This window comes from Rhodamnia argentea, chromosome 3 (assembly GCF_020921035.1).
Source record: "Rhodamnia argentea isolate NSW1041297 chromosome 3, ASM2092103v1, whole genome shotgun sequence".
Taxonomy (NCBI): Eukaryota; Viridiplantae; Streptophyta; class Magnoliopsida; order Myrtales; family Myrtaceae; genus Rhodamnia; species Rhodamnia argentea.
The window spans coordinates 16,334,523-16,356,176 of NC_063152.1; the positions used below are offsets into that span (position 1 = coordinate 16,334,523).

The 21,654-nt window shown below is 39.7% G+C and overlaps 1 protein-coding gene across 1 annotated transcript; it reads left to right on the top strand.

The window, feature by feature from the left end:
• Window positions 1-5,189: 5,189 nt before the first annotated feature.
• LOC115757151 (cysteine-rich receptor-like protein kinase 10) lies at window positions 5,190-6,834 on the top strand. Its single transcript, XM_048275586.1, is given in 6 exon segments — window positions 5,190-5,276; window positions 5,593-5,803; window positions 5,891-6,127; window positions 6,321-6,358; window positions 6,360-6,473; window positions 6,574-6,834. Coding segments are annotated over 6 exon segments (948 nt in total).
• Window positions 6,835-21,654: the final 14,820 nt, after the last annotated feature.

The window sequence follows — 21,654 nt, forward strand, 5'->3', positions numbered from 1 at the left end:
TAATTCCTCGACTCCTGTTATTTTATCCTGATCACGAAGGCGGTCTCAAACCATCACCAAGTTTATTATATATGACAGATAAAAGAAAAAAAGTGATATGGATTGCAAGCATTCAGTATTCGGCATAGCATTGCTGTGCTGCTGCATCTGCGTCGTGATCAGGAGGAGGAGGAAGTTGCATAGAGGTAGGCGAACTAGACACTATGATTCGTTTAGACAAACTTCACATGTTCTCATCGCTCCAATTGTACTCGAAATAGCTGAGGAGGAAAGTCATCCAGTGATTCAGTCACTGAACTTGGGAGAAATCAGAGGAAGGCACCCCGAGAATGTATTTTCGCCGGAATTGGTCTTGCAGGAGATTCCGATAGTTAAGATAATAACGCGGAAACGCTAACGGATCTTGCAAATAAGTCAATACGAAATCACTAGAGAAATTACGAGGAACAATAAAGGACACCAGAGATTACGTGGTTCGGTCCGAATATCGGTATCTACGTCCACGGGGAGAGCCAGTAATATGATTCACTATAATCGGAGAGTCGGATTTACAATCACTCATGCACTCGAGTGTTTTTCGCACCTAAATTATCACTCAAACCCAAAGTATTTACGGATAAAACAACTCAATTGAATGTAGAACTCACGACACAAAATTGCCCGGCGTTCAAGCCCCAAGAAAGAGCTACGTACGGGAACAAACCAAGAACTGCTAGTACGCTCGGTTCTACCTCTTCCCTTCGTATGAATTCCTGCTCCTTCACTATGCGGCACACAGACCTTTTGTGCGTTTTTCTCGGCTTGCGCAGCATTCTCGAGAGTGTGACCCCAAGCCTTTCATGTGCCCTTATAAAGGAGTCAACGTTGATTGGGACCCACACAATGTTCTTCTTGCTTTTGGAGTTGCACGTCCACCGTACGTCATTGAAGAAACCATATCTTGATCAACATTTTCCTTTTCATCAGAAAACAAACAAATAAATATATGTATGTCTTCGAAAAAGGAATTCTAATCTAATTAGAATTCTTGGATTTGTTTACTAACAAATTCGATTTACAAACATATATCCTCCAACCTGATCGGGTTACGTGAACGACTCAAACTCGAGACATTATCTAACAATTTCCACCTTGGCTCGATGTTTGATGCCAAGTTATAGTGCTCATTATCCATTCTACTCTCCCAATGCCCCCGCTGGCGCTCACTCTCCACATATGTGTATCAAGCTCAAGCAAAGCTTGAACTTATATAGAGGAATGAAGTCGGTCCACATGTCGGCAGGATTCTCCACCGCAAGAAACTTCTTCTCGGTCTCATCCTCTACCGACATGTTATATCTGACGCAGAAATTCCAGTCACCAATGAACTTGATTCTCCAATGACATCTCTGACTTCCGTTGAACATTACACCAAATGAATGTCCCATGTCAACGTCACTAACTAAGTCATTAGACCACGTCGCCTCTTCAACTTTTTTTGTTGCTGCCATGTTTCCGGTCTCAGTCGTCAACGAGACGATAGTGTCTCCCAACAGCACTTTCCAACTCATAGCACAACCGACAAAAGTAAAGGCATAACTGCTCAGAAGTCGACCATCTTTTAGGTTCCCTACATGACTCGGGTTCATAAACCTAGTTATCGCCATACCGCTCGAACTACATTCTCCTAAATATATCCCAACGTCTGTCGTCCCTAATAAAATCGGGAGAATCCACTTCACATCATCACAATGTATACCGGGATTAATTGTATACGGTTTCCCGACTACATGTGATAGATCAAGCCTAGTACTGTCCATGGGATAATTTAGACAACCAACAGTACTAGAATGTGAAGCATGGGACAATTGCTCCACCTCCATCGAAGTACACTGTGACAAACTAGACAATTTATAATATGCGTAAAGCGGGGTACTTACGTAATTTCTTCCAAAAGTCTCTCTCTGCATCACCGTATCTCAAGCTCTCTCTATTGCACCCAAATTATCTATTTTAATATCCGCATACAACTGTCGCTTTATCTCATCCACTTTTGCCGACCACCTCGAGGCTTCAACAACTGACCTCGAAACAACCGTTAACTACTATGGAAGTTAATGACTCTGCAGATTCTATCACATCCGTTGTATTCTGAACATCTCTAGGCCCAACCTGAAGCTTCACGTGTTTTTGAACACCATCCAGATCTTTCTCTTCAATTGATCCTTTACTCCTTTTTTGAAACATAGTAGATTCGGCAAAGGTAACATCACTATTGAACATAAAATCGGGTGAATCTTTCTCAGTGCACCGCAGCCTGTATCCCTTCACCTCATGTGCATAACCTAGGAATATGCACTTCTTTTCCCCCATCTCCAGCGCGCCATCACTCACACAAGCATAAGTAGGACAACCAAGCACTCTTAGTTCGGTGTAATCAGCAAGCTTACCCGACCACGTTTCCTCGGGAATTTTTCAATTAATTTCTAGTGATGGTGATCTGTTGATTAACCAACAAGCGGTATTAATAGCTTCAACCTAGAAATCTTCCTCTAATCCAAGATTGGAGAGTAAAGAGCGAGCTCTCTCCAATAAATTTCTGTTCATTAGTTCATCAACTCCATATAGTCGTGGTGTATCGGCAATAGTGTGATGTCTCACCATGCCTTCCTCTACGCAAAACCGATTAAGCTCATCGGAACGGAATTCTAGCCCTTTATCGGTTCTTAGGCACATGATCTTTCTTCCTATTTGCTTTTCGATCATCGCCTTCCATGATTTGAACCGACCAAGCACATCACTCTTGTGCTTAAAAAGACAAATCCAGACTTTTCTTGAAACGTCATCAACTAAGGACAATATATATCCGGCACCTCCCTTAGACGTAATTGGAGAGGGTCCCTATAAGTCCGAGTGTATGCAACCTACAATTTCCGAGGTCCGGTGAACCGTCGTATTGAACTTCACTCTCCGCTGATCACTGATGTCACCGTGATCACATAAATCCAGCTTCTCAATTTGATGACCTCCTAGTAGGACCCTCTGACTTAGAACAACTATCTCCTTCTCATTCACGTGTCCAAGTCTCATATCCCGTAACTATGATGTATCCTCACCCGAAGTATCGGAGAATCTAGTAGACAAGCCAATCACTATCTTTCCCTGGAGTAGATATAACCCGCAGTCTATCTTTCCTTGCATCACAGTAAGAACACCTCGAGAGACCTTTATAACTCCACCTTCGGAGCAAATCCGGTATCCGAACCTATCAAGAGCACTCAACGAGATAAGGTTCTTTCTCGGTTCCCGTACATGCCTCACATCGTCACAACGCCGCACCACTTCATTGTGCATTTTAATTTGAACTGTTCCGATCCCCACTACTTCACAAGCAGCACCGTTTCCCATAAGCACCTTACCACCCTCCGTACAATGATAGGTAGTAAACCGGTGTCTATGAGAAGTCACATGATAAGAACATCCAGAACCAAGCACCCATTCATCCCTTGATGAACTCGTGGCAACCGTTAACACAACATCGGCATCACTAGAACTACTATCATTTGTGGTAACAATGTTACCATCACCCGCAGACTCCACCTCAACTCCTTTACCCTTATACTTCGGACAAGTTCTCCTATAGTGCTTTACCTCATTACAGTGATAACATCGACGGTTCCGAACATTAAACCTCGATTTAGAACGGCTCTTCCATCTCTTACCTTCAAACTCTCTCTATTCATCTCTACCTCGAATGAACAAACCTTGCGCATTACTTTGTGTCAAGTTATCTTATCGTAACTTCTTTTGCCACTCCTTAGATAATAAAGCAGACTTTACCTCTTCCAAGGTAATCGTAGTACGCCCCCGTGATAATGAATCCATAAAATGCTTAAAAGAATTTGGTAGAGATGCTAACAACATCATACCTTGTTTCTCATCGAGCAAGGCCTCGTTGACGTTCTTCAAGTCCATCATGAGTTTGTTAAACTCATCTAAGTGGCCTCCGATAGATGTGTCTTTAGCCATTCGAAACTGAAATATCCTCTTCAGCATATACAAGTAATTGTTCAAACCCTTCATAACATAGAGTGCTTGAAGTTTAGCCCACAATGCCGCGGCTTCCTTCTCATAAGCTATCTCTATCAACACCTCATTTGACGGGTGCAACATGATTATACTTCTCGCCTTCCTCATTAACATGTCCTTTTTGACATCTTTCATAGTTTTAGGCAACTTATCCTTGCCCTCTAATGCCGCAGCCAAACCTTGAGTCATTAATAACGTCTCCATCTTGATACTCCATAACCCAAAGTTGTTCCTCCCGTTAAACTTCTCAATCTCAAATTTCGCTCCGGACATAATTGTAATAACAGAATTTCCCGACAATGATCGGACAAGTAAAAGCCCCAAATCAACTACGTAAACTTGAACCTCGGCTCGATATCAATTGTTGAGACAATAACACGAAAACACTAACGGATCTTGTAAATAAGTCAATACGAAATCACTAGAGAAATTACGAGGAACAATAAAAGACACTAGAGATTACGTGGTTCGGTCCGAATATCGGCACTTACGTCCACGGGGAGAGCTAGTAATATGATTCACTATAATCGGAGAGCCAAATTTACAATCACTCATGCACTCGAGTGTTTTTCGGACCTACATTATCACCCAAACTCAAAGTGTTTATAGATAAAACAACTCAATTGGATGTAGAACTCACGACACAAAATTGGCCGGCGTTCAACCCCTAAGAAAGAGCTACGTACGAGAACAAACCAAGAACGGGTGGTACGTTCGGTTCTACGTGTTCCCTTTGTATGAATTCCTGCTCCTTCACTATGCGGCACGCAGACCTTTTGTGCGTTTTTCTCGGCTTGTGTGGCGTTCTCGAGAGTGTAACCCCAAGCCTTTCGTGTGCCCTTATAAAGGAGTCAACGTTGACCGGGACCCACACAATGTTCTTCTTGCTTTTGGAGTTGCACGTCCACTGTACATCATTGAAGAAACCATATCTTGATCAACTTTTCCTTTTCAACAAAAAACAAATAAATAAATATATGTATGTCTTCGAAAAAGGAATTCTAATCTAATTAGAATTTTTGGACTTGTTTACTAACAAATTCGATTTAACAAACCGATATCCTCCAACCGGATCGGGTTACGTGAACGACTCAAACTCGAGACATTATCTAATACCGATGATGGGATTAGCTACCATACAAGTGGCTACAAACAACTTTTCAAACCAGAATAAAATTGGAGAAGGCGGACTCGGGCTGGTGTACAAGGTAAGTGCTGAAAGCATATATCCTGCAGCTACCTGGTGTTTGTAAAGAACCGTGATAATTATTTTGCTAGAAGGTGGTCAGTTCGACCGCCGACCCCAATTAGTCTGAGATAAAGGTGATGTTGATGTTGATGATGAATGTGGTCAATCCGACCAAGAGGTCAAAGCTGTGGAAAGCCGAGATAGAATAACTCTCCATGCATGCGTTCACCTCTTGGGGTCACTGATGTACTTGAATCGTGATGTGAATGGTATGAGAATTGTCCAATTCAATACATTCCTATGACTAACTTGCCGATCGATAACCAACACTGCAGGGCAGATTGGCAGAGGGAAAGGAAATAGCGGTCAAGAGGCTGTCGGAAACTTCAGTTCAAGGCATTGTCGAACTGGTGAGCGAAGTCGCCTTGATTGCGAAACTACAACACAGGAACATTGTGACACTCTTGGGATGCTCCTTAGAGCAAAATGAGGAGCTGCTAGTACGTGAATACATGCCCAACAAGAGCTTAGACATGGTTCTCTTTGGTTTGCCCCCACAAACCTTTAGCTGCTCCTTTATGTTTTGGAAAGAATAAGACATTCAGTTTGGGGTTTGATTACATGTTTTGATAGATTCGAGCAAGAGTATGCGACTTGATTGTAAGACACGCCGGAAGATCGTTCACGGAGTCGCTCGAGGACTTCTATACCTGCACGAGGATTCTCATCTCAAAATCATCCATAGGGACCTCAAGGCTGGCAACATCTTGCTGGATGATGACATGAACCGGAAGATATCGGACTTTGGGATGGCGAGGATTCTCGGGGATAACCAAATTGTCGCAAACACCAACAGGGTTGCAGGAACATAGTATGTTGCTATTATGTCCTTTTTACATGATGATAAACTCTTAATAGAGATTTTGCGCTAATCATTTGTCCGGCATTACAGAGTGAGCACAACTTTGACATGACAGGATCGCGTAACTCATGATCTTGTATTTCACCTCTACAATTAGACTACTCAGGCAATTTCTACCATGTCTTTTCTTGTGTGGCAACAATGGATACATGGCTCCAGAGTACGTGATGGAAGGGATTTTTTTCGATGAAGTCGGACGTTTATAGCTTCGGGGTTCTTGTGCTAGAGGTAATTAGCGAAACAAAGAGTAGCCACTCGCATGCGATAGAACCTGGTCAGACGCTGCTTGCGTCAGTACGTCCTTTATACCGAATATGTTCTCGGTCCCTTTCTCATCATTGAAGTTATAGATGTACTTTTCCTCTAGTATTTACAAGATGCTTTAATACGACAGGCATGGAAACTGTGGTCTCATGGCCGAGCGCTGGAATTGATGGACGCTTCGCTTAAGCAGTCGTACGATGCAGATCGAGTGCCGAAGTGTATCCACATTGGGCTGTTGTGCGTGCAAGAAGACGCGAAGAACCGGCCGTGCATGTCCTCTGTTGTTGTCATGGTGGGTGGGAACGGCACAGAACTTCCCGGGCCAACTAAGCTGATGAGCTTGGCTGGACGAGCGCTTTCGATACTGGGATCGGACAAGCCGCTTCTTTAGGCGTTCCACTGTTTGATGTGTTGCCAGTGCTAGTGGTATCATAATGGAAACTTGTCCATCGGACACGATCAAAGTTCTCGAGAAGAAAATGAGACATTATGGATTATTATTCTGAATTGTCCCATTTGGGGGATGGAGTTCTTCAAGTCAGGCGTATTGCTCTAATTATCATTTGAATCATCAATCACGATACATAAGTTTAATGCCCTATATAAATTTCCATATATATATATATATATATATATATAAGCATTAAAATTTAAGCACATAATGCAGGATCACATTAAAATAAGTACTATATTGTAGTGATTATCGAGATTCGAGATACTGCAATTCCATAAAAATGCTTTTATCTACTTTTTCTAATTAGATTATGAATATGGTTCCAATTTAATTGCATGGCATGTGATTATCTTCACATAAATATTATTTATTGCAGAACTAATAATATGACGTACATAATAATTATACTTTATACACTAAATGAACGTGAAAGATGCACGTGGATCGCACAGAAGATGCCCAAGCAGGAGAACCCATCAGAGGAAACATTGTGACACTCGGGGAGATATAGAAGCACGATCTGAAATGACACAAAAGATGCACATGAGATGCGTGAACCAAGCCTTCCCATGCACAAAACTTTGTAACTATTCACAAACAAACAAATAAATAAATAAATAAAAACTTAGCCCCATTCTTGATTATCTTCTTCAATCCTCCCACCACCCAAGAAAGAAACAATAAAACTAAACTAAATTAGCCCCCCACTCATGCTACTAGTGTAACTAGTACTTGGGAAGGCTTGGTTAATGACTTTGGGTGCTTAATTACCTTGATTTTTCATCTTAATTTAGGGAAATAACACAGATTTGAGAATGTTATGATTCGAAGTATGTTAACAATGATACTTTGGATATCAAATGAATGTGATTTGATAAATGTTAATTGGCAAAATTTGGTGCATTTTAATGGCACATAATGCGAAATCATTACTTGATTCCAACAACCGATAGTATTGGTATGCAAGTCAAAACTAGCATACAATTAGATAAATGTACAATTCAATTAGGTACCGTTGATAATATTCTCGTAATCGATAGTATTGGGATGCAAGTCAAGACTAGCCTACAAATTTGATTTACAAAATAACTTTTTTTTTACATAATTTACAAAATAACTTGATAGGCTCTTTCTAGGCATCAAACATGATTCACTAATTTAAGTTATCATTTATCATTTATCTACTTTTTTTTTTGTTAGCATGATTTATCTTACTTTATGAATTAGTAATAAGGATCGAGATTAATTTAGCCAACAATACTATGCAAGATTTATGCAATCAAGAGCGTTCTTTGTTGGGTGCACAGTTTACTCATTCTAGCGAGCTGACACCTAAATTTGCTGACTTGGCATGCTGGAATCCAATGTGGGATATTTTTTATTTTAATGTGCATAAGTCAACGTTGACTTGCATTCTGAAATTCGAGAAAATATTAGGTGCTCTTGAAGGGCCACTCACCGTTCTCCCCAACCAATCAAGAAGCGACAAGTGGAGCAACGTGTCTCTGTGATAACAGCTGGCTTTTTACAAAAAATATTTTACTTTCCCTTTTTTATTTGAAAATTTGCTTCCTCTAATAGCCTTACTGCTTCCAAACGACCTTTTCTCTCCCCTCTGTTCTATCACTGTTCATTCGAGTAGCTGCTGCTTTTCTGCACACATTAATGGCGATTTCTCTCTCCTCTTCAAGAATCTCACGTGACCTCTTTCCTCTTCAAAAATTTGGATCTATCTTTTCTGTCTACCAACCTCTTCCCTCTTCAAAATTTTGAGTCGATTTCTCTCTCCTCTATTACTCAAAGCTCGTTGCGTTGCTTCTTCGGCATGCTTCGCTGCTAAATTGTGGTTTCAAGAAAACGCTTTCCCTCACATTTTGTTGCTCCGTGCTTGTTGCTGCTCCAGCTTTCGTCAAGCGACCATTGCCTTGCCATCGCCAACAAAGTAGAGGCCGAGGGGACAGTGAAGCTGAGCAGGGCAGCCATCCCAAAAGGGAGTGAGGCAAAGGCCGAGAGGCGGATGACCGCTGTCGACAAGAGCTTCAGGTTCTTGAAGTTCATTGGGAGCAAGTGCGCGATTGGGTATACATTCAAGATTGCGCAAGGCCACGCCACCTCATTTTCTTACTGGTTCTCTATCGTGTACGCATAAACTCGTATGTTAAATAACTTGAGCACACCCCCCGAAGAACAAAAATTAAAAAGGATTTATTTATGCCTATGTTCATCTCCTGAAATTACCATCAAATTATATTTTAATATGTGTGATTGGTTCCGTCGTAATGTTAATAGTATTTGACGATTCCTTGTTAACTGATGATGGGTAATGAGAATGGTAGAACTTGACTGGAATTTGATGTTATTTCAATTTTGTAAGAATGAAGTAGGGGTGGCTATAAAGAACATTTTCTCGAGTGGTTTTAGCTTTTCTTTCGTAAAAGAAGGGTTATATTTCCATGGTTAGTTTTCATTCTGTTAGCCTTTGTTAGCCTTTGTAATGTAATGGTCTTGCTGATTGAAGGTTAAAAGAGTACATGATAGTCAGACCATTTCCCACACGGATCTGTAATTTAGAGTGTAGTGCTAACCGAATCGGACAGTAAATGTCTTTTCTTTTAAGAAAGCTGGTCCTTGTTTGGGTTGAGCCCTCAATCGCCGGTGCTACATTCTTCGTCCTTGTTGACACCTAAATTTTGACTAAACTTTTCAATCATTTTTGCATAGAAAATTAGAGCTAATCTTTTAGTTCTAGACAAAAATAATTAAGTCATTTTTCATTCATGCATTGCATATGCATTTATCCGGATCGGCGGTGCAAGATCGAGCTTAATTTGTCAGGCAATTTGGACTTAAACCGATGGGCAAATTTTCTAGCAATTCATGGACATATGTGCCGAAAAATTTAAAACAATTTTGGAGCTTATATTTTAGAAAAAAGGCTTTATCTAAAATGCTAATTATTTGGAAAAACCCTAATTAAGCTCACAATTGACATGAAAAATTCGACTAGCCCATCTATGGGGCTAGGCCAAAATTTTCAGCTCATTCAAGGATCAATTTGTGCAATTACACCCTTGGGGACTTAATTCAAATTATATTTTGAGCCCGAGTTTATTTTACAAAAATTAAGAAACTTTAGGCACTTGATTTGGAACACTTTTATCTATAAATACAAGTGTCATGTCTAGGGTTGAGAGGGGCCACACAATTTACACGTACGGCAGAGCATAGAGAAGACATTGGCAAGTCAAAAGGGGACTCCATGGCTGCCATGCGTGGATGATGGAAGAAAAGGGTTTGTTGTCTTTTTGCAGGTTCTGAAGTATGACATGTTGTGACACCAAAGGGGGCTCAAGATACGTGTTCTTCATGGAGGATGGTCCGCACATTGTTGACTGATGCAGCACAAAAATCAAGAGACACGTCCAACACGTGAAGAAAAGGCCAAGAAGTGTTCTTCGTCACACTTGGAGATTCACGTCAACGGAGAAGAGAAGAACAATGCTTTTGAACCAGAATTTTGCTTGGTCAAATCCTGTTAGTATCCTTGCAATCTAATTTTCCGCTTCAAAGTCCCGACACAAAAGAGATGGGGAGTCATCCATAGAAAGAAGATTTAAGAACACGCAGGAGGAAGGCCTTTCTCGCTTGCTTAATATTCATTATGCTGGGGTAATTTTCTTTATCCAATTCTTGCAGGTCCCACCGTGAATAGCAACACCTGGTAGAGTCCCAACATAATCGGTCCATTGATGGTTAACATTCATTAGATTCATAATGGATGGGCAGCTTGGGGTCAAAAATTCTTTTATTTTGACCAAAGATTTCTATTTACACGTCCAGGAGCACCTGATAGAATAAAAGAAATGCGAGCCGGCATCAGTCCTCTAACAAAGTTGCACTGATCCTGATCCGCGAGCGAAGACCCTCTTGAGTAGCCTTTGATCAAACGTTCTGGCGAACTCAGTCACTTTAATACCTTTGTTACTTTAATCCTTTATTGCTTTTGATTTGTTGGCAGCGCCTATTTGGCTTTTGACAAGTTACCCAGCCATTATTTTCAGCAAGATCAATAATGCTAAAACTCCTCTCTGACACTTCGAGAAGTCCCTATAAGAATGGACAACATCCGAGTGAGTTCACCGATTACGTAAGAAAACTCGTTCGGTGAGTTTCCAAAAGACGTCAAGCGATATTCATAGCAAACGCAGTCACTGTGACGCACCGAGCTCTTTCAAAGTAGTTGCCATCCACAATCCACGAGCCCGTTGTCACCCGTCATCGTTTTGAATTTGGCAACATGATCTCGGGATTAGGTAACGATCTTGATTTGAAATATTCTGAGAATTGCTTGCTTAATTTGAATGTCGAGTGAATATTGGGTGAATATGGATTGATCTTCTAATATCTATGTGATAATTGCTTAACTTGAATTTTGAGCAAATCTTGTGGATATTATGCCTATCTCTAGAATATCCGACATCTTTTGTTGCTCTATTTAAAATTTCCGAATCCTAAGCATATCGGATAAGATTTGTATCTTAGTTGGGAATTCTGAATATATCTTTAAAATTCGAGGAATTATCTAAAAAAATTCAGATCTCGAGAGATAACTTTTCTTGAATTAAAAGATATCAATCCTTTGTGGATAGGAGCTTATCTCCTTGAAAATTCCAGAATCCCCTAAGGATTTCCAAAAATTCAATAAATATTTGAATATTCTTAAACAAAATTGCCTATAATATATGCTCCCTTGTGCCCGACCCTTCGAAATATTAAATTGCAAGCCTTAACCATGATCTTATGGAGTGGGATGGCAATTTAGTATAAGATTTCGTATTCTGCCCTTTGGCGAGAAGGGACGTTGATATCTTATACCACTATTCGTATACTAGGTCGAATCCCCGAGAATGTAGCGAATAAAATCTTGCTCTAGCCCCGATCTTCGGGAATGGGAAGATTTATCGGAAAATCGGATTTAAAGGTATATTATGGGCATTTTTGTTTAGTTTTGTTCAAATTCATCTGTTTCAATTCAAAAATTCAAAAAAATAAAAAAATGGAAAATCAAAAAAAAATGAAAAAAATCCGAAAAAAAAAAAAGGAAATCAAAATCACAAATCATCAATCGGGAAAAGGTATTTTCATGAAATTTGGTACCGAAAGGGTGTTAATTAAAAATTAACATAATCAAGTCCCCGAACCCTAAATCTCTGGTTAGCAGAAAATAAAGTATTCTCCCGTACTTTATTTAGGTATCTAATCTACTTACCAAAAAAGATTAGTGGCGGCTCCTAAATTAAAAATCAAACCTAAGTGGCGAATTGGTAGGGCTTGGGAGAGTCCGTATTAGGTTAGTTAATTCATCTAATTAACCTAATAATCCATTAACCTAAATTAATTTTTAGGTCGCGACAGCTTGGCGACTCCGATTGGGATTAAAATTTAAATTTTTCGAAAATTAAAAGGTGAACCAAACTTTTCTTGAATTTTTCGAAAATTAACATTAATTTTCGAAATTGGTAGCCACCTATAATTTTGGGAAAATTAAAATTTTGTGGACTTAAGCCGTTGATTTTCATGATCTATGCCTTGATTGATTGATTGCGAATTTCTTGCCTATTTTTGAGCTCATGGATTGTGATTTGCCTTGAATGTGATTGATTTTTTTTTTTTTTGGCCGATTGATTTGGGGTTTGGTTGATTTTCATTCGATTATATCTTGGATAATCATACTCTATTGTGCTTCATTTTTCTGACGATTTTCTACAGGTTTACTTGATTTTTTTTTAGCATTTAATTCAGTTGCTCTATCTTTGTTGCAAAACGTCATGATTGAGTGAATTAAAATTGTTATGCATGATTCATGACATTGCATTGGACCTAAAATGCTAGATGAACCTAGGATGGTGTCTAGGTAAGAATTTGCCTGGCCTCGGGATGGAGGGATGGACGACCTTACCTTCGACCCCGATTATGTTAAGATTCCCCGTTCGGGCCTGAATCTGCGGGCACGAGGGGTTTTTCTTAACATTCCCTAAGCTTAAAAGGGCGAAAACACGGCTTACATCTTTAAGTCAGGCTTGCTTTTGAAAGATGTAAAAATCTGGCTAATAAAGCATGCATATGTCATTCCGCTTGTCTTTGAACTCATGATCGCACATGTATTTTCTCCCTTCATTTCATGAGTCGGTCCATGGCAAATTAGGTTTGTCTTTATGGTCTTGTCGAGTCCTGTCTTTTTACTTGTATCTTTACATTCCTAGGTCTCTTGTTTAGGATTTTTTTTTCTTTCGGATTTTATGGTGGTCATACTTTGATTACACGTTTAGATTAACAAAACAGTTCTATTTTCATTCTGACCTTGCTGTATTGTACGAATTTTTACGCCCCTTTCATGTTGGATTCAATTTCCTCACTTCAAATTAAAATTGTTCGTAAGATCTTGAACCATCGTGTCAAAAAATTTCGTTGTAATCCAGTCTGTTTTCTATTTATTATGGAATTAATGCCGGGTTCGAGCAGGCTGGGATCTCGCACGTTCTCAGGCAACAGATTCATTTTGCGATTCACTACTAGTAAACGGCCCGTATTGCTAAATTGCCAAACATGAAAGTTGTAGGTTTATGTTTCAACTGATAGCCTACAAAATTTCAGATTTTAATTCACATTTTTAAGGGGTCCTTCGTTCATTTAACAGAAGGTGGACGAAACTGTTTTCTGGATGTGATTTTTTGAGAAAATGCATTAAACTGAGCTAATCCATTCATTTCTAGCTCGACCACCAAACATGAAAGTTGTTCCTCATCCTCTCAAATACGAGCTCATAAATTTTCACACCATTTTGACCATTCAAAGATTTTTCACAAATTTTCTGCCAAAATCTGACGAAATTGAAATTTCCAAGATAAGGGTCATGGGTCAAGATAAGCGGTATTTACGAGTCTAGTCTAGCCATGGATTGACTCAATGTCTCTCACATGCCATATTCACCTTCCGATCCTTTCTTGAGGGTAACTTATCACAGATACTCCACACACTTACATTACTCGATCGAGGAGGAGGCAATATGGCCCACCGTGATGAAATTACGGCTCTTGTCAAACAAGAGGTGAAAGAGCAAGTGAAGGAATCGAACGAACGAATGATCAATCTAATTGATCTCATTGGGCGGATGGTTTATCTCTTGAAACATCTGGTCAAGGTGAAGCAGACATCTCCTCCAAACAACACCAATTCCTGTTTTGGTGTGCCTAGTTCGAATCCAGTGATTCTCCCTAACCCGATCGGGTTCAACCAAGATTGTGGTCCCATCTTTCCCGATGAACGACGTGCCACTCAAGTGCCTATGGAAAGCAGCCAGTTCAAGATCAATCTCCGATCTCTAGAGAATTTACTCAACTATCTCAACCGTTGTTTGTACTTTGGCCAATATTGCTGAAAAAGGGACTGATCCAAAGGGAGGAAGATTTCTCCATGGCCGAAGATGCACGAAGTGTGGATCTAAGCAAGTTCTGTGATTTTCATTTTGGCCATGCCGGCTACTCGTTGGAGGAATGCTTCACATTGAAGACACATATCCAAGATATGATTGATGCAAGGAATCTCATGTTCCGTAATTGGGAATATTGTCTTGGAAATCCGGACTCGCTAGTAGTCCCAAGCATTCGGTTGGAACATCCGGATCCGGTCAAAGATGGAGGCAAAAAGGAGATATGGGATACTTTGGGGCACCCGAGCGGAGGATACAACTTCATGGTTAAATATTCTACACCTCCGAGTCATAATGCCTATCCTCGTGGTGCTACCTTGAACATATGGGACGATTACCTCTACTAAAGGCCAAGAGAGTTCATCTTCGAGGAAGTGGGCGTAGACCCAAATCAGGAACATCTTTTAAGTTTATGCATTCCCCTATGTGGGACATTTTATTGCTTCCTTAGGTTTTTCTTTTCAATTCATGTTGCATTTTGAGATCTTACTTTTCGATAGGATGTAACTCGATCGATTCATTCATCAATGAAATTATGAAAGTTTTTCATTATTTTGAAATCTTAATGAAGTATCCCAAACCAACCCGATGACGATAACCGGCGATCGAACAATTTGTCATCTGCGGTAAGCACCGAGGGTTGGACTTTCAAGAATTCTCATTCCAAGGTTTTAAACAAAGAGTTTTTCAAGGAAAATCTTAATTGGTTAACACGTGGTTTAACCCTTTGTCTATGTGCTATATGTTTGATTTAATCTAGGGACAAGGGGTAGATTCATACACCCGAATCAAAAAAAGGCATGAGGTCCACCCACCCGGGCAACCTCACGCATAAGTATTGAGCCACGAAGCTCATGATCGAGTTAAAAATTCTTGGCCGATCCCGGTTCTTCGACCATATAAGGCGGATCCATGCTTTACCCTCATCCATTGCTTGCGGTAGCTCCATAGCCGGACATTCATCGATCGTCAGCGTTGATCAAATGTTCGGTGACCCTTGTGTCGATTGACATTGCTTTTGGTTGTCCCCTGATCAGCCTAAATGACGATCCTTGGGGCAATCCTTACCCGATCCCTCAATCGGCTCACTAGTTGCATCATATTGGCCAACTCATGCACCAATCCATTGGCTAGTCGAAGCAAATCCATGTTTCGCCCTCGACCGATCCGTTGATCATGCTATGTCAGTCGACGAAAGACAAGACGAACCAAGGCCGCCCAATCTCAAAGGGAGTATCTCTTGCCTTGCCCGATCATTTTCGAATATAACCTTCTATTTCTCCTTTTGCAGGCATTAAACTTGGAGACATGTCTATGATTGCTCTTGCCGAAGCAAATCGACCATTAGAAGCTCTTCAAATTTTTGCTCATTTCATCTTTTTATAACCCTATTCATGCACAGTTTACTATGCGGGATCAAGCGTGAAAACAAACTATTTGCCAAAGCTCCAAAATCGAAATCCCCGCATTGGCCATGTCCGGGGCAATCCTACATTTTGGCAAAGCTATGATCATTTGACATAGCCCCTTTTGATTGAAAATGGGGCAAATCGATAGCGAACCCCGGCTTGTAAAGGGGGTATTTTTCTCTGAATTGTATGATTTAGAAGATGACATTTTCCTTCTTGAGCATCTCAAGTCTTCACCTAGATCACCCACTGAATAGAGGCAACTCGAGCTCCTTCATTCCCGATAATTTTCTTGCATTCTTTCACACTCTGTTTCCTAAGCAAAATGCATAAGATTTTCATGAAACATGACCGATGCTTGAGAATTGCCACATTTGCACGTTTGAAAAATGCTCTCACTTTGCATGATCTATGCCTGATTGTTTTTCATGTTTAATTTACCAATTCTGAACAGGGAGTACAATTGCATGTGATACATTGAATGAACAAGAATGGGGCATATCGAGATGATGAAAGGCAAGACATTTCCATACACGTCCAACATTTTAATCCCTAGTGAGTTGAGCGGTAGTTAGGCTCCGCATTTCACAAGGTAAAAGGTTTTCTCGCAAAAGGTACGATAGCCGAAATGATAGAGGCATTCAGTTCTCTATCCCAAACACTACGGGTGATCCATTGATTAACCCTTTTGAGCGGTGATTTCATTTCTTTACCCCTGTCAAGAACCACCCCACATTGGGGCTTAGACGAGGAAATTTTACCAATAGAACGAGGTAAATGGTTAGAAATTTTCTTGCTCGGACTAACATCAATTTTCGGGTGTTTCTTTGCATTATACTTGAACTTTAATTCAAGTGCCTTAGGATGATGAGGAGCATTCATTTCTCTATCCTATACACTTCATTCTTTGCATAGCCCACTTGAGCCTACAAATTCCTTTCTTAAACCTCCGTTGGTGATCATTTGCTCACTCCAAGACGAAGATGGCATTTTCCCAAGGATTAGAATTGGAGATGATTAAGTCAACAGACAATTCCCGAATGAACTCATTTCTTGTATTTGAGATTTTTCATAATTTTTGTTTGTAAATGTTTATTCTTGTTGTAATTCCTAATTCAAAATCATGGGATTATAAAAAAAAGAAAATGCAGATTCAGAAAAAAAAAGGGGCCCGCTCTAGAAAAAAAAAGAAAGAGAGGGAAATCTCTTCAAAGAAAAAGACAAGCATCTCCCTTCAAAAAAAAAGAAAAAGGAAAAATGGGAGTCGGGAGTAAGAAAAGCAAAGGTTGATCTCATAGAAAATTTCGAGCAAAAAATAGAAAAAGCAAAGTGCCTATCAAAAGTAAGGCCAATGCCCATTGACATCCTTGTAAAGTTCTTCTCAATTTCAATGTACATTGTTGTATGTTAATTTGTAAATTCCATGTACATGTTTGCATGATGTTTTTCTTGTAAATCCCCAATCACACTTGGTTGTAAAGAAGACTCCCTAAGAAGTCAATTCACGAGTATAATTCTCAAGCAGGTTCATACTATCTCTCATGCAATGATGGTGTTTTTTGAATGATATTTCCCGAAGGTCAAGATCGGTGACAAGTTAGCAATGATCACCAACATCAAACCCCTTTTCATACATCTTCGAGCCAAAACGAGCCTTTTTGTTCTTCAGTCCCCAATCCTAGCTTACGTTACAACCTTTCAAAGTCTCTTCTGATTAGGGCACTTGAGTTAACGTAGAGTTAAATGATTTTAAGCATCACTCGAAGAAGTTCGAGCAAGATTATTTCTCTCTCATTTTTGCGGGGTTCTTGACTTGTAAACCCGGAGCAGATGATGAAGAAATTCATTTCAGCAACCTTGACTCAACTAGAGTCCCATTTGTAAACCTTTGACCTAGCCCTCATTACGGTCCTAATCAAGACCTCTAGATCGGCTCGGTTGTATCAATTGCAAGATTACTCGGATCCTTGTCGAGTTCGATGATCGTAAGATTGAGTGATTTTTCTTGAATCCCGCAGTTGGGATAAATAGCTTTTCTTGAGAGTGAGAGAAAGCCCTTTCGGATCGAAGTCCCCCCATTCAGCTCACATTTGAGGTATTCATAACGTGAGAACCTCCCCGGAAAGAATTGGTAATGCGAACATGATAGAATGGTTATGCATGAACCATAGTATGAGTCATTGCATTATACGCATGTTATTTCTAATCATTGCAAGCTCGGCAGAATAGTTTTATATGAACTCATTGTTGAATATGTTTGCACATGTTACCTCCGACATTCTATGATAGGTAATGCATTCCCGATGTTCAAGTTCCCTCCCAAGGTCTCGAAATTCATCCAAGGATTGAATGAGCAAGTTCTGCGGGCAAATGCCCACTAGGTGATCTTTCAAACCCTCGGGTAAGTACCTCTTCAACCTAAACCCTTCCATGGGAGTGAGTAAAAGTCCTTTCCGACAATAGGTTCGTCATTTAATGCGATTATGTTTTGTTAAAAGGACCAAACTTATTTCCTTATTGACAAATCCCCATGGAGCTTTGCAATTAAAAAAAAAACAAAAGAAATTTTCAAGAATTTGTGAACGTGTCATGTTGTGTTGACAATCGATCATGTTCATCTCAAGGGATTAAACAGTACGATGCGAAGCAATCTACCTCGTTCCTTGATTATTCGTTCGGAGAATCCATGTAAGTTTTCAAATTAACCACTCTTCCGATGATAGTTGTTATGATTCAATTCAGGCAATATGCCCCTTTCGTACTTATCGATTCCATTCGGTGGTACTTCTCTCAAATATTGTTCAAATCGAGCAATATGCCTCTCCTGTCAAGTCGTGTAGACATATACACTGGCGATCTTGACATCTTATCAAATCATAATGACGTAGCTCTTATGATTTCGATCTCAGATCGTGTAGACATATGCACCGGCGATCTTGACATCTTATCAAATCATAGCGACGTAGCTCTTATGATTTCGATCTCAGGTCGTGAAGACATATGCACCGGCGATCTTGACATCTTATCAAATCATAACGACGTAGCTCTTATGATTTCGGTCTCCGATCACGAAGACATATGCACCGGTGATCTTGACCTTTAGTCGACACATAATGACATAGCTCTTATGATTCTCGACTCTTTTATCAAATCATGACGACATATGCTCTCATGTTCTTGATCTCCCTTATTAAAGTCATAATCTCGATTTGCTCTTGTGGCTTTAATATTTTTTAGATCATAATCTCGATTTGCTCTTGTGATCTCAATATTTTTCCAATCCATAATCACGATTTGCTCTTGTGGTTCGGATTCAACTCATGATTAACTTCATGAGATAATTTTATCGAACCAGGATGGATTTGTTCTTGTGGTCTCGATAAATTTTTGTTAAAGTCATAATCTCGATTTGCTCTTGTGGCTTTAATATTTATTTAGTTCATAATCTCGATTTGCTCTTGTGATCTGAATATTTTTCCGAGTTCATAATCTCGATTTGCTCTTGTGATCTCGGAAAGCATATTTTCAACACCACACATATCTTGCGCTGTCTCGCATCGGGAGGAAATCTCTGGTAACGGATGGGCCTAGTACCTTAAGATCCTCGCATCAGAAACTTGGAAATTAAGAGAATCATCAGCATTATGAGGTATTTGGTACAACGGGTATTCTCATATGCGATCTATGTACGTATTTCACATGTTATTTACAATCTCGCATTTCATGCATCATTTATTTCAAGTAAAAAAAATGGGATTCAAACCCACCAAAAATTACTATCACTCGCATTAGCAAAATTTAGGTTGCAATCTTTGGTCTTTGAGCGAAACCTCTACGAGCTTCCACTCAAAGAGGGGCAGTTGTTGACACCTAAATTTTGACTAAACTTTTCAATCATTTTTGCATAGAAAATTAGAGCTAATCTTTTAGTTCTAGACAAAAATAATTAAGTCATTTTTCATTCATGCATTGCATATGCATTTATCTGGATCGGCGGTGCAAGATCGAGCTTAATTTGTCGGGCGATTTGGACTTAAACCGATGGGCAAATTTTCTAGCAATTCATGGACATATGTGCCGAAAAATTTAAAACAATTTTGGAGCTTATATTTTAGAAAAAAGGCTTTATCTAAAATGCTAATTATTTGGAAAAAGCCTAATTAAGCTCACAATTGACATGAAAAATTCGACTAGCCCATCTATAGGGCTAGGCCAAAATTTTCAGCTCATTCAAGGATCAATTTGTGCAATTACACCCTTGGGGACTTAATTTAAGTTATATCTTGAGCTCGAGTTTATTTTACAAAAATTAAGAAACTTTAGGCACTTGATTTGGAACACTTTTATCTATAAATACAAGTGTTATGCCTAGGGTTGGGGGGGCCACTTTACATGATAATACACGGCCATTAGAGAGAGAAGACATTCTCCGTCAAAGGGGACTCCTGAACGTCCATCGCTCATGAGGATGCCTTGATCCCAAGAAGCCTTGTTGGAATTTTTTCTCCTTTTCCCTTGAAGGAGACATTGTGACACCGAATTGGGAGGCTCGATCCGAACGGTGGTATTTGGAGTCTTCAAGATTGCACACACAAGAAAAGCCGAAGGGAAAAAAGGAAAGAAGACAAGTTCTTCACACTAGAGATGCAAGTGTTCGGAGACTAGGAGAAACGTCCACAATCTTTGCTTGAGCCACACATTGAATCGACGACTCCATCAATTCTGAACGAGATCTCGAGCCGGCAAATAATTTCCAATGACACCAGCAATTTTCGCCACTCTCAGATTAGCTTTGGTGTATCTCATTCCTTTTGCGAGTTGATCAAGATCAACCCACTTGGATTTGGCGGTGGTCAAAGAAAAGAAACAGAGAGGTCCGGGGTCAACTACAAGGAGACAAAAGGACAAAAAAAGGGAAGCTAAACATTCATTAGTTTCACAATATTTGCGCCTCCTCATTGTTCTTTTATTTTTTATTTTATATCTCTTTCCCACTTTTTGCCCACGATTCCACGTTTAGAATAAAAGAAAGAGAGAGGGAAAAGATCTTTAGCTAAAGATGAAAGCCTGACCGGTGGACGATTATGAAGAATTTCATCAAACATGGGGAACTAGTCTAATTGAATATCCACGAAGCATTGAACATCCCCCAGTCATGCAACGCGTCCATTAGTTTCTTTGACAAGTCCCAAGAAATTATTTTCTCTTTGCTCACGGGTGTCCTCTCGCGATTCAGCGCTCAAAGTCCCTAAGAAGTCCATGTCGTAGTTGGTGTCATTGTGATGACTCCACTTGTACACCCACAAACGAAGGCGGTGAGTCCCCACTATGAGACGCTAGTCCATCAAGAAGTCCTCCCGATTGTCATCCATCGTTGCCTTGAATTTGCAACCCATTGTCACCCGTCATCGTTTTGAATTTGGCAACATGATCTCGGGATTAGGTAACGATCTTGATTTGAAATATTCTGAGAATTGCTTGCTTAATTTGAATGTCGAGTGAATATTGGGTGAATATGGATTGATCTTCTAATATCTATGTGATAATTGCTTAACTTGAATTTTGAGCAAATCTTGTGGATATTATGCCTATCTCTAGAATATCCGACATCTTTTGTTGCTCTATTTAAAATTTCCGAATCCTAAGCATATCCGATAAGATTTGTATCTTAGTTGGGAATTCTGAATATATCTTTAAAATTCGAGGAATTATCTAAAAAAATTCAGATCTCGAGAGATAACTTTTCTTGAATTAAAAGATATCAATCCTTTGTGGATAGGAGCTTATCTCCTTGAAAATTCCAGAATCCCCTAAGGATTTCCAAAAATTCAATAAATATTTGAATATTCTTAAACAAAA